Source organism: Hypanus sabinus, chromosome 16 (genome assembly GCF_030144855.1).
Source record: "Hypanus sabinus isolate sHypSab1 chromosome 16, sHypSab1.hap1, whole genome shotgun sequence".
Taxonomy (NCBI): Eukaryota; Metazoa; Chordata; class Chondrichthyes; order Myliobatiformes; family Dasyatidae; genus Hypanus; species Hypanus sabinus.
Window position 1 is genome coordinate 88,763,006 of NC_082721.1, and position 13,980 is coordinate 88,776,985.

Genomic DNA, 13,980 nt, shown 5'->3' on the forward strand with positions numbered 1-13,980 from the left:
CTTGCGAAGATTCAGCATGTCAACTAAAACTTCGGTAATCTTCTATAGATGTATGGTGGAGAGTGTATTGTCTGGCTGCATCACAGTCTGGTATGGAAACACCATTGTCCTTGAATGGAAAATCCTACATGAGTAGTGGATACAGCCCAGTCCATCACAGGTAAAGCTCTCACCACTATTCAGCACATCTACATGGAATGTTGTCGCAGGAAAGCAGTGTCAATCATCGAGGGCCCCAACCACCAAGGCCACGCTCTCTTCTCGCTGCTGCCATCAGGAAGAAGGTACAGAGGCTTCAGGACTCACACAGATTCAGGAACAGTTATTACCATCAACCATCAGGCTCTTGAATCAGAAGGGATAACATCTCACAACTTTACTCATGCCATTAAAACACTGTTCCCACAGCCTACTTTCCCACTTTCAAGGACTCTTCATCTCATATTCTGATATTTATTGCTTTTTTTCCATTTTGTATTTGCAAGGTTTGTTGTCTTTTGCATATTGGTTGTTTACTGTTCTGTTGTGTGCGATCTTTCATTGATTCTATTGTACTTTTGGATTTACTGTGTATGCCTGCAAGAAAATGAATCTCAGGGTTGTATATGGTGACATATATGTATGTATTTTGATAATGGATTTACTTTGAATTAACTATGTATTCCTCTCCATTTGATACTGCTTGACTTTCTGGGTTTCTCTAGCATTTTGCATGTGATGCTGTAGATTTCCAGCATCTGCAGAATCCTTTGTGTATATATTTTATGCTGCAACCCCTCAAGTGGCAACTTGTCAAATGCTTTTGAAAACATACTGAGGTGGAGATGTGACACAGCAGAGTAGTGGTTAGCATAACCCTATTGCAGCACCGTAGCAGCGACCTGGGCTCGTTTCCTGCCACTGCCTGGGAGGAGCGTGTAGGTTTTCCACAGATTTCCTCCACTTGCTTTGGTTTCCTCCCACATTCCAAAAGCGTATGGGATAGAAGGTTAATTGTTCACATAGGTAAACTCAGCGGTGTGGGCCCATTACAGAGCTGCATCTCTAAATAGCATAAAATATAAAAGCCCTTCATCTACAAGTACTAGCAACACTCCTTGCCACATCCTCAAAGACCTCAAGCAAATTTGTCAAACACGATTTACCTTTCATAAAAGCATGTTGACCAAATTTGATTAGGCTGGATCCATCGTTAAGGACCCTGACCACCTGGAACACGTCCTTCTCTTATTACTGCCATCAAAGAGGAGGTATAGGAGCCTGAAGGTGCACACTCAATGTTTTAGGAACAGTTTCTTCCCTTTCACCGTTAGGTTTCTGAACGGTCCATGAATACTACCTCACTATTTTGTTCTCTTTTGGCACTATTTTTTATTTTACTATTTCTTATTGAAACCTATAATGATTTTTATATATATCACAGATTCCTGTTGCATCAAAAACAATTTCACAACATATGCTCTGTGGCCACTTTATTAGGTATTCCTGTGCATTAAAGCAAATACCTAATCAGCCAATCACGTCACAGCAACTCAATGCATAAAAGCATTGGGACATGGTCAAGAGGTTCAGTTGTTGTTCAGACCAAACATATGATGGGGAAGAAATGTGATCTAAATGACTTTGACCGTGGAATGATTGTTGGTGCCAGGCGGGGTGGTTTGAGTATCTCAGAAACTGCTTATCTCCTGGGATTTTCACACACAAGTCTCTAGAGTTTCTAGAGAATGGTGCAGGAAACAAATGAACATTAAGTGAGTGGCAGTTCTGTGGGTGAAAACGTCTTGTTACTGAGAAAGGTCAGAGGAGAATGATCAGACTGTTTCAAGCTGACAGGAAGTCGAATGTGTGTTATAACAGTGGTGTGCATCTCTGAACACAATACGTCAAACCTTGAAGTGGATGGGCTACAGCAGAAGTCTACACTCAGTTGACACTTTATTAGGTACAGGAGGTGGCCACTGTGTGTATGCCAGTGACAATAAACCTGGTTATGATTTTGAACTGAGTTTGGAGAAAGCAATTAGGCTCACCGAGAGAAATGGTCTCCAAAGGAATCTGTGACCATTGTCATACCAAGTGGGGTTGAGAGGGAAACCCCTGCTCTGCAGGGTGTTCAGACATACCGTCTTTATAGTGTGGGTAGCAGATCTGAAGCTCCTTGCAGGTTCGCCCAGGACTGTCCTGTGTTCCAACCGGACGTCGCAGCTGCTCCACCTCATCCTTCAGTGAGGACAGAGCCCCAAAGATCTCCTCCATGCCCTCGGTGTAGTCAGGAAATGTTGCCCCACTGTCGTCGGCCTGCTCACCCTCAGTGTGTCTCTTGGCCTTCTGCTTGTACAGTGGTCGTGGCTGGATTACCTCAGCAGGGGGGCCCTGTGAAGCAACCATAAGGAGCTCACTTCAGTACAACTGACTGCACACATCCAGTGACAATCCAGATATCGTGCCCATCCCTTAGCAGGCAGGAATAATGTGAGAGCAAGTCTAGAGATTTAAAGGTAGAATAGAGTATAAATGGGCGGTTGCTGGCCAACACAGATGTGATGAGCCGAAAGGCCTATACCCTTACTGTATGGCTCGATGATTTCCTTTTAAAAGGGAGCAGAGTGGTAGAAACTGGTGGAACTGATGGGAATATGGGAAGGAAAAGCAGGATTAGTATCGGATAGGCGTTGGAGCCGAAGGACATGTTTCCTGAAGTATCATGGGAGAGAATGCAGAGGAGGTTCCCCACGATGCAGTTTGGGTTGCAGGACTTCGGTTACAGACAGTGACGAGATGGGCTGGGCTTGTTTTTCCTGGAGCAAAGGAAGCTGAACAGAGACCTGATAAAGGTATATGAGATAAGATAGATGAGAGACATAGATAGAATAAACAACCCAAATCTTTTTCACAAGAAACAGGAATCAAAAATGAGTGAATAGGTTTAAGGCAAAGGGAGAAGTATTAAAGACAATTTACACTGAGAGAGGTTGTTACCTGAAACTTGTTGACAGTGGAGATGTTGGAGTCAGATACAACCATTATGTTTAAGGGGCATTTAGGCAGATACTTTAATAGGCAAAGGCACAGAACTAATGCAAGCAAATGTTGACAGGAAGAACAGACAGTGTGTCAAGGGCTCTGTATAACTTTCAGCAGCCTGGCCTGAACACAGGTTTGTGTCCAGTGCACAGAACATAGAACAGGACTACACAGTACAGGCCTTTTAGCTCATGATGTTAATCCATTCCCCCATGTACAGCCCATAACCCTCATTTTACCCTACACCCATGTGCCAATCTCAGACATTTACAAGTGCTAATAGTATCAGCCTCTGCCACCACCCTGTTCCAGGCACCCACCATTCTCCATGTATAAAAAATATCTCTGACATCTCCCCTCAACTTTCCTTACTTAAATCTCCTCTGGTATTGAACATTGCTATCCAACAAAAAAGCATCGATCATTGAGATACTGCAAAGGCAGTTCATCAGTCTGATTCCTGTCAGATGAGAGATTGGATTGACTGGTATGTTCTGGAGTTCAGCAAATGAGAGGATATTTCATTGAAATGTACAAAATTCTGTTGGGCTAGAGAATTTGACAGACACAACAGTTAACTATTTATTATTTATATTTAGAAATACAGCGTGGAGCAGGCCCCTGTGTCCCAGAGAACCATAACACCCAGTGCTCCACTTATTTAACCCCAGCCTAATCACGTGACAAGTTACAGTGACTAATTAATCTACTGACTGGTACGTCTTTGGATTGTGGGTAGAAACCAGAGCACGTGGAGGAAACCCACACAGTCACGGGGAGAACACACAAATGCCTTTCAGAATGCTTTTGAATTGAACTCTGAACTCCAGTGCCACGAGCTGTAAGTGTGTTGCACTAACCCTACTCTGTCGTGGGCTGAGATAGAATCATAGAGTCATACCACATGGGCCGTACAGCATACAACATGCAGGAGTACCTGGACGGACAACAGTAACCCTAGGACTGAGATAGAATCATGGAGTCATACCACATGCACATATGGCATCCAGCACATAAGTGTACCTGGTTGGACAACGTGAACCCCAGGTTGAGTGTAGGTGTACCTGGATGGACAATTTTAACCCTAAATACAGCATGTGGGAGTACCTGGATGGACAATTTTAACCCTAGATAATGATAAAAAGGAGAATCTGAGACCCTGTGTAAGCAGGGATTGTTGAGTCTCCCACACTCAATGGCAGTGACAATCACTCACTTGGTTACTGGATATGGTGAGGGGTCATCTCATTACAACACAGTGCTGACTCTCTTTGAACAGCTCATAACAGCTTAGCACAACTGGTTTGCTGACCCTTTTTAGACAGTAGAGAACTTCAGACCAGAGTGGTTAAAGAATTCTGTGTAGTTGTGGTGGTAAGGAGGCTTTGCATTAGCATAGCTTAGCACATCAGCAATCTGTGTTCAATTCCCACAGCTATCTGTACAGAGTTCTTCCCGTGAGCGTGTGGGTTTCCTCTGGGTATTCCGGTTTCCTCTCACTTTCCAAAGACACTCTGATTCATAGGCTTATTGACAAAATGCGTGTTAATTAGGGAGTGGGGGCTCATTGGGTTGGAAGGGCCTGTTACTGTGCTGTATCTCAAAGTGATGGTGATATTTTTCAGTTCACTGTTTCTGGCAAGTGGTTGCTTCACATTTACTTCAATTTTCCAGTTGGCATTATGAGATTTGAATTCTTATCTGAAAGTTATTGCTTTTGACGTCCCCCTTACTATTTGTGTGACACTGTGCTCTTGCTCCCATTATTGTCTTTCAAGGAAATAACTGAGACTAAATGTCACACAGAAAATAAACCACTGGAAGAACTCAGCAGGTCAATCAACGTGTGTGGAGGGACAGAGATGGTCGACTTTTTGGGTGGAGATACGGCATGCGGATTAAGAATAAAGAGAAAAGATGTGAGGAGGACAGGCAGCTGATGAGAGGCTGTCCAGCTCTATACCATCAATCTTGGTGTAGGTCTCTATCTGAAATATCGACCATCACTTTCCTTCTACAGATTCAGCTCGACCCTCTGGGCTCCTCTAGCAGTTTGTTTTTTGTTTAGCATTGCAGTGTCTTCATTCTCCTATGTCTCCAATAAACGTCAAGTTTGATCATCTAAAATTTTGACTGCAAGGGCACTGACCGGAACCATCAACACTGCAACTCATTCCAGGGATGCTGCCTGAACCACCGAGTACCTGTTTTCTGGTTTTATAACTGGATTCCATTATCTGCAACATTTTACTTTTTTCATTAAATCAATCTAACCTTAAAACAGATCAATTTCTTGTGGCAGGGTCTAATTTATAACAAGCAACAGAGCTTTTTGGTCCATGATATTGTGTTGAATTAATTAAACTATAATTAAATGCCAAACTAATCCCTTTTGTCAACATAATGTCTATATTCCTCCATTCTCTGCACATCCACGTGTCTATCTACAAGCCTCTATAGCATTTACTTCCACGGCCAGCCTGGCAGTCCATTCCAAACACCCACTATTCTCTGTGTAAAAAAAATCCTGCTTTGCACATCTCCTTTCAGCTTATCTCCCTTGCGTTAAATGCATGCCTTTGAGTTGTAGACATTTCGACCCTGGTTAAGGATGTCAGCAGTCTACTCTATCAATGCCTTTTATAATCCTATAAACTTCTATCACGTCTCCTCTTGGCCTCCTTTGAAGTCGTCAAGATGGCCTCGACCAACATTTCACTCACTTAACACTGAGGAAACAGAAGTTTACTCAGACCCAAACCCCAGTGGGAAGAGAATGATTGAAGATGGGCTTACAGGTGGGCCAGGAGGGCCAGGAGGTCCATCATCGCCTCTCAGACCAACAGGTCCCTGCAGGAAGAGATGAGATGATTAGTTAGAGCACCATGAGCAATAGCATAATAAAGACCAGTCATAACATTGCATTAGCTACTTACTTCTGAACCTTTAGAGCCTTTCTCACCCTGTGGACCCTGAAACAGAAGACAGTTGGGTAAATGTGACAGACCTTAGCTGACAACCGGAGGACTGTTGAGCTTATGAAGTTATTCTGTGCACCTCACAGGACACTTGCTTATGTCTTCTAGTGAATGGCAGCACCTGAACAAATAAAAACACCATCTTTATGATGCACTTAAATAGAGGCAAAACTGTGTCCGCAGGGGAACAAGTTGGCAAAGAATGTTGGAGACGGAAAGAGCTAGCTCAGCCAGCCATACCTACTGAGGCGCAGGATGGCCATGAGCAGGGTGGCAACTCCAACTGGGAAATATGTCTGTTGCAGGCAGAGTGGGAAGTCCTACTGAGGAGCAGGGGGCTGTGTTTGCTGTGCTCTGGCAAATCAACTGAGGTGTAGGACAGATATGCTTGTGGTGAACTAAAAACAGCTAATTTCAACAGACAAAGTAGCTCTCAACCCAAAATGCCCAAGTTCAGTCTGTGCATGCAATTCTCATGCAGAGACAAAATAACTGTCAGCTGCTTTCGAAGGAGCTGTAATTGTCTCTACTGCCACAATGTAGCCAAATGCAGTTTGGAAGATCAAACCCCACATTGCACTGGATGGTCTCCAACAGGATGGTATAAACATCAATTTCTCTAACTTCCTTTAACCATTCTCCACTTGCCCTCTCCCCATCTTTTGTTACTGGTGGCCCTCCAACATCTTCTCCTCTCCTCCCCTAACCTGTCCATCATTTTCCCCTGGTAACCCACCTCCTTCCCTTTACTCCACCCCCCTCTCCTTAGCCCTCTGCCTCTTTTACCTATCATCTCCTAGCTTCTCACAACATCCCCCTCCCTCACCCACCCATTGTCCCTCTCAGTTGGCCTCACCTGCCACATGCACCTCCTCCTTCTCCCACCTTCCTATTCTGGCCTCTTCTCCCTTCCTTTTCAGTACTGACGGAGGCTCTTGGACATTCATCATAATTCTACTTCGAACTTTGAAACGTCGCAGGTTTACTCCCCTCAGCAGAATCTGCCTGATTTATTGAGTTCCTCCAGCACTTTGTGTGTGTTGCTAGTTGTGCAGAATACAATTTTGTTTGTGTGTTTTTTCAGAAGGCCGTGGGTTCAAGAGCCACTCCAGAGACTTGAGAAGGAAAGCTCTGACAAGGCTGCAATTTGACTTTGCACCTTTGACATGGCTACACTCTCTTTGTTCTCTGCAGGAATATTAGCCATGTGTAATGTCATGGCTGCCCTCCGAGTTTAACACAAGAGACCTCATTGCGCTGCTTCCCCTAAGGGCAGGGGAGTTATCACTGAGGCCTAGCTTGGTATTCACCCCTCATGCTACAATTCAGGAGTCTACCTACTGCTTGAGGAGCTCATTGTACCGACCGTGAATTGTGTGCCGAGTTTTACTGCACACAAACCAAACTTAGCTATCATTCAAGTAGTGGTGTTTGGATTTCATGAAAGGCTCAAGTTTTTCCAGTGGTCTTGTCTGATGTCAGAAGCAGAGCAGTTTACTTTGTGAATCTGCAGCTCTTGCAGCCTCTGTACCTGAGCAGATCTCCCAACCTGTTCCACAAGGGAGATGCAGCTGAGGGCTGGTGATCTGTCTCTGCTCTGCACAGGAGAACTTACCAGTATCCAAACCCACTCTGTACCTTGCCTAAGTTCCAGTTCCAAAATGTTCTTCCCTCCCACCCCACATCCTACACCCATGCTCTCAGAAACTTGGGAAATGATTTTGTAGTGTTAGATCAAAATGCTAGCTTGATCACCCATTTCTGTGGCTGCATTTTCCACTGTTCAACCATATTGATGTCAGCTAACACACATAAAATTATTTCTTTATTTATTCTTGAGGTGAGTAATTAGGATACAACATAGTGAGTATAGGATGTGAATATAGAGTATATAGAGTATGAGTACATAGGATAAAGGACAGTGTATACAGGATAGGAGTATATAGGGTATGGGATAATAATCATATAGAGAATCTTTCATACTAATAGCTTAGTTTAAAATGCTTTAAAATGGATAGAGTATATGATTATATAGGATATATGATAGAGCATACATGACATGAGTACACATGATATAGGATAGTGTATATAGGATTTTTATTTTATTGGGATACAGCGTAGAATAGGCCCATTTGGCCCTTCGAGCAGTGCTGCCCTGCAGCCTGTCACCTGATCCTAGTCAAATCACAGGACAATTCACAATGACCGATTAATCTACCGACGTGGGAGGAAATGCAGCACACAGAGGAAACTCACGTGGTCACGGAGTGAACGTACAGGCAGCAGCGGGAACTGAACCCGGGTCACCAGTACTGTAAAGCGTTGTGCTATCGTGCCGCTGACATGTGATAGGTTAGGAATAGAAGCATATCGAATGTATAGGAAGCAGTAAGGGTCAGGGGGTGGGCCATTTTCACTCAGAGAGTGGTGAGTACCTGGAATACACTGCCCGAGTAGCTGACCATGTTTGAAAGATGCCTGGATGAGGATGTAAAGAAAGCTACGGGCCAAGTGCTAGAAGATGGAGTACTACAGGCAGGTGTAATGTGGTGGGCTGAAAGGCTTATTTTCATGGTCTATGACCTCATATCTGGTGAGGTCAGTATTTGTTACCCCCTGAGGTGGGGATAGGGGTGAGCATAATTCATGGACTGCTGCAGTCTGTTTGGTCAAAGTACCCACAGTATGATCGGCTGTTCTTGTAGTTAAGCCCATAATTGGTGAAGGCATTATGATATATTTACTCATCAGGAGAGTGTGATAGGAAACTTTCATGTGGTGATGTTCCCATACACATACAGTACTTCCCTTGTTCTTTGCACCAGCAGATGTCATAAGATTGGGCAGTGGGTATCAGCAAACCTGAATGACTAAGTGGAGTGCTCTATACAGTAGATGGCGTGTCATAGAGTCACACAGCATTGAAAATGGCCTTTTGGCCCAACTGGCCCATACCAACCCAGGTATCCATCCCAGTTCAAATGGTCTCAACCCAAAATGTTGACAGTTTCTTTTTTTTTTATAGCTGCCTCCTAACCAACTGAGTTCCTCCAGCATCCCGTGTGTTGCTCCAGATTCCAGCATCTGTAGTCCCTTGTGTACCCGTCTCAGCTACTCGTATTTGCCCATGTTGGGCTCACATCTCTGGAAAGTCCAGGTCAAAGTTGAGTTTATTGTCAAAAGTACAAAACCATCTAGTACCTGTTCAAGTGTCTTTTACAAGTTGTAATGTATCCTCCTCAATCACTTCCTCTGACATCCTATTCCATATATGGACTAACCTTTTGGGTTAAAAGATTGCCTGGAGGTTCCTATTAAATCTCTCTCCACTCAGCTTAACCCTATGACCTCTAGTTCTTGATTTCCCATCCCCGGGCAAAAGACTGTACATTCACCCTACTTGTCCCTCAGTTTTCTTCCTAGGGTTGGATAACTGAGTAGGAATGAATGGTTAGCATGGTGGATGGAATACTTTGTCCTGAATGGCGATGTGTGTTGGTGAAGATGAACCCACCCAGGTAACTGAGCTTATTCCTTCTCACTTCCGACAGAGATACTGGGAAATCTTTGCAATGAGAAATCAGGTTATGAAAAAGAAATAGCTTGGCTGCCAAAAGTGAAACAAGTCATCCAAGCTTTGTGAAAATAAGTTTCCCTACCGGTAATCCAGGAGATCCTGGGGGTCCTATGGGCCCACTGAGCCCTGCGAGTCCCTAAAATCAGGAGAAAGAAGATATTAGTAATATCCCAGTAGCTAATGAATGCCATGAGCCATAGCTGACAGTGTATGTATTTATAAATGATAGAAACTGGAGAAAATATATTAATACATAGATTTGGCAAGTTCCTGTTCATCCTTAATAATTTTCATAGACACACCAGGGAAAGTATCCTATCACCTATCTGAATGCATCAGGCTTGGTAATGATCAAATCTGTCTGTGGCCGTAAGAAACTGCAGAGTTGTGGACTCAGCTCAGAACAACCTCCCCTCATGAACTCTGTCTATGCTCCTCGAAGCCTTGGTAAAGGAGCCAACAGAATTATTCATCCTGTAGGGTCTTGGCCTGAAAAGTTGACTGTTTTTTTATTCCTTTCCGTAGACGCTGCCTAACCTGCTGAGTTCCTCCAGTATTTTGTGTGCATTGCTCTGGATTTCCAGCATCAGTAGAATCTCTTGCATCGACAATATCAAAAATCCCCTTTGACCCAGGACATTTTCTCTTCTTGCCTCTCTCATTGGGCAGAAGATATACAGTAAAAGCCTGCAAGTGAGGCTCAAGGGCAGCTTCTATCATTCTGCTACAAGACCTGAATGGACATTTTTGTACAATAAGATAGACTCTTGTCCTCACGATCTTCCCTGTCGAGGCTTTGTACTTTGCTGCCTGACTGCACTGCACTTTCATTCTAATACTATATTCTGCATTCTGTTGTTGCTTTTCCCTTGTACCTTCTTAACATACTGATCTGAAAATATAATCTGCACGTATGGCATGCAAAACCAGTTTTTCACAGTGGCAATAATAAATGATTTACTGATTATCATGCTACTTGCTGAAGTATCTTCTGGGTTGAACCACTCTGCACCCTTCTATTGAACTGACAAGTGCCTTGTGGCGAAGACTAGAATGGAACTCTCACAAACCTCTGCACTCCATCATTTTATTGTACAGCATTCCTGCAGCTGTGTTGGAGGAGTCTGGGTTTATATCCCACTTCAGCCACTTTAGCATAAATGTCTAGGCTGATGCAATATCGAATACACTCTGCACAGTTGACGTTCCTGTCCACATCAGAGATGATGTGCTCTCTCTCAGCTGGACAACGTTGCAGCTTTGAGCAGGATTTCACCCCAGAATTCCAGATGATATTTGCACTTCCACTCAACGTCCACAAAATCTGGCTACAAATGGGAATTTGCTGTGCACAAATTGGCTGCTGCCATTCTGAATTTCAAAGGAATCTTCACTTTAAGAAGCAGTTCAAGTGCTGTAAGGTGGTTTGGGACTTGAACAGAATGTGAAAGGATCTACTGAAGACAGTCGTTGTCATTCAGCACATTTCCTACAACCTGGTGAGAAGTGGGCCAGCAGATGTGCTAACTAAATAATAGTTCATTTACATTCACCCCTCTACAAGCAAGCAATAACAAAGATAAGCAAAGCTGTTTGGAAATCCTGGTGACTGGTACCAAACTCATTCATTTGCCAGGAATACAAATGGTGGCGGGGACCAGAGTACAGCCAGAGTCGGCAGTCCGAACTGGAACCGGAATGGGGTTAGTTCTCTGAAATGTCAGGCATCAGAGACATGAATAGGTTTATGGTTGGAGCCAAGAGTCTAGAGTGCCTGCATAGTTCTTTGCTCTCTTTCACCTTGCTGGGTTCACAGGAAAATCTATCATACTGCTCTATAATAGGTTAACAAAAAGTTCGGGTTTTAATCAATGACATTCAAAAGTCTAGAAAATCCACATCTGCTCTGGACTGTCAGAACTTGCAGAGGGTGTTAAGTTCATCACATTTCCTTTCATCCAGATCATCTTCATGGTGCATTGCATCAGTAAGTCAAAAGGTATTGTCCTGGCCCTCCTGATTCCCTATTCTATCTTCTAGAAGACTAAGCAGCTTGAAAGCCTGAATAACCAGACTCAAGAACAGCTACTTTCCCACTCCTATCTAACTTCTGAACCTATCAACTCTTTCATATTCCCTTCCTGGTGATGCTGCCACATTCTCAAACCCTTAACTCTACGTCTTCTGCGATTGTCCCTCCAGTTTTTCTCCACACCATTCCATTGTTTGTGCAGGTTGCTGCATTTACCATTACCACATAACACTGGTTACTCTGAGCTTCATACGAGCAAGGTATTTTATTGCACCTCTGGTGTACTGTACATGACAATAAACTAATCTGACTCTGTTCACATGGCACTACCTAATCTCAGGAGTGCTAGGTTATTTGAGCATTACCCTATCAGACAGCCAGTAACATAACTGGAACAGTAACATTGACTGATTAGGAGCACGGTGTTGGCTGGTAAGACTTCCCTTGTTCACTTTCCCTGCCAGGGTATTAATGAGATCAGCAGATGAAATCTGGACCCACTGCCCAGCCTCGACACTCACAACATCTCCTTTGGGACCTGGTTTTCCTTGGTTCCCTGGGAGGCCTCGATCACCCTTCTCACCCATCTCACCGGGAGGCCCAATCAGGCCAATCATACCAGTACGTCCCTGGAAGAGGCAAAAAAGGGAAAAGTGGTCACAGAGAAAGGATAACTCTCATCAAGACTTGGATCAGAAACATTGGCCACTGTGCCTGGAACTGCTTGTTGCATTTCCCCGGGCAGAGTTATCAGTTCTTTCAGAGCTGAAGAATCCTTGGTGTAGGTGAGAATTAAGAACGTTGTTACTTAATGTTATTGGCATACTGAATAGGAACTCCATTTTGGGTGGGATCGCATAGAGTCCAGCCAAATACACCAGAGTGACAGCACTTCAAGAACTAAGCTGATATATCTGCTGACATTTGTAAAGTCAATGGAGAGGACACATACACACTCTAAACACCGATCAATGTATCTGTCCCTGTAAGTATCTTTATTCAGTCTGATTGTCATTTATTTTAAGGAAAATGACATAGCAAGATCCTCTCAGTGGCCACTCTATTAGATACAACTATATTCATGGTCGCTAATGTAAATATCTAATTATTCAATCATGAGGAAGCAACTCAATGCATAAAAGCATGGAGACATGGTCAAGAGGTTCAATTATTGTTCAGACTAAACATCAGACTAGGGAAGAAATGTGATCAAAGGGACTTTGACTGTGGAATGATTGCTGGTGCCAGATGGGGTGGTTTGACTATCTCAGGAGCTGCTGATCTCTCGGGATTTTCACGCACAACAGCCTCTAGAGTTTATAGAGAATGGTGAAAAAAAACAAAAAAAAAAAATCCAGAGAGCAGTAGTTCTGTGGGTGAAATGAGAGAGGTCAGAGGAGACTGGTCAGACTGGTTCAAACTGACAGGAAGGTGACAGTAACTCAAATAACCACATATGGCAGCAGTGGTATGTGGAAAGAGCATCTCTGAATGTATAAGTTTACTGTGACTTTGAGCTTTTTTATAAATCATATGAGTCATCATGTTTAAACTCTTTAACACTAATTCAATGATTAAACTGGGGACAAGAGACGTTGTTCATATATTTAACACAAAGCAAATGATTACGAATAAATGTGAATTTGTTTTTGAAATAGGGTTAATCCTGATGAAGGCCCACAGACCCAAAATGCTAACTACTTCTCTCTCCTCAGATGCTGCCTGACCTGCTGAGTATTTCTGGCACCTTCTGTTTTTATTTCAGATTTCAAGCACCAGTGTTAGTTTTCTATTTCCACTGGAGGGGGGCACACCTTCCGGACAGATCTACACCTGTCATCAGAAGACCAGTGGAATGCATGCTCACTGTGACCTGTTGCATCATTTCCAAACACTGCATCACTTCAGAGTATGACATGCAGCTTCAGCAGTGTTGGATGCTGAACACAAACTCTGGCCCAGTGATTCCTTCAGCATTCCCAGAGGGAGAACCCACCTTGTCGCCTTTTAATCCTTGATTGCCCTTCAGACCTGGCATACCAGGAGGTCCCTAAAAAAAGGGAAAGCAACCGTCAGTTAAAAGTGATTCGATGTGAACTCAAATGTTCCAAGGATAGGTGACACATAGCAACACACTGCAGTGAGATTATTGCTCAGTTTAAACTGTGATTATTATCTAATACAGTCAGAGGAATGGGCCCTACTATCCCCTGAGCCCAATGAACACAAACAAAACTGCAGATACTGGAATCTGGAAGCTGGAGGAACTCAGCACCTGTGGGGGGAAATGGTCAGGCAGCAGATGAGGACTGGGCAGTCTCCAACCAGGTGGCCTAAGCATTGAGTTCTCCAGCTTCTGGTAACAG

At 43.7% G+C, this 13,980-nt stretch overlaps 1 protein-coding gene across 3 annotated transcripts in view; it reads right to left on the reverse strand.

The window, feature by feature from the left end:
• The window catches only part of LOC132406557 (collagen alpha-1(XI) chain-like), a 404,353-nt gene that overhangs the window by 24,346 nt on the left and 366,027 nt on the right, over positions 1-13,980 (reverse strand). For 2 of the 3 annotated variants that reach the window (XM_059992381.1, XM_059992379.1), the window contains 6 exons: positions 13,611-13,664; positions 12,136-12,243; positions 9,665-9,718; positions 5,964-5,999; positions 5,824-5,877; positions 2,127-2,376 (listed from right to left, as the gene is read on the reverse strand). In XM_059992381.1, coding sequence (XP_059848364.1) covers positions 2,127-2,376; positions 5,824-5,877; positions 5,964-5,999; positions 9,665-9,718; positions 12,136-12,243; positions 13,611-13,664 — 556 coding nt within the window. The remainder of the gene's footprint in view (positions 1-2,126; positions 2,377-5,823; positions 5,878-5,963; positions 6,000-9,664; positions 9,719-12,135; positions 12,244-13,610; positions 13,665-13,980) is intronic. The other variant, XM_059992380.1, reaches the window with a different exon arrangement.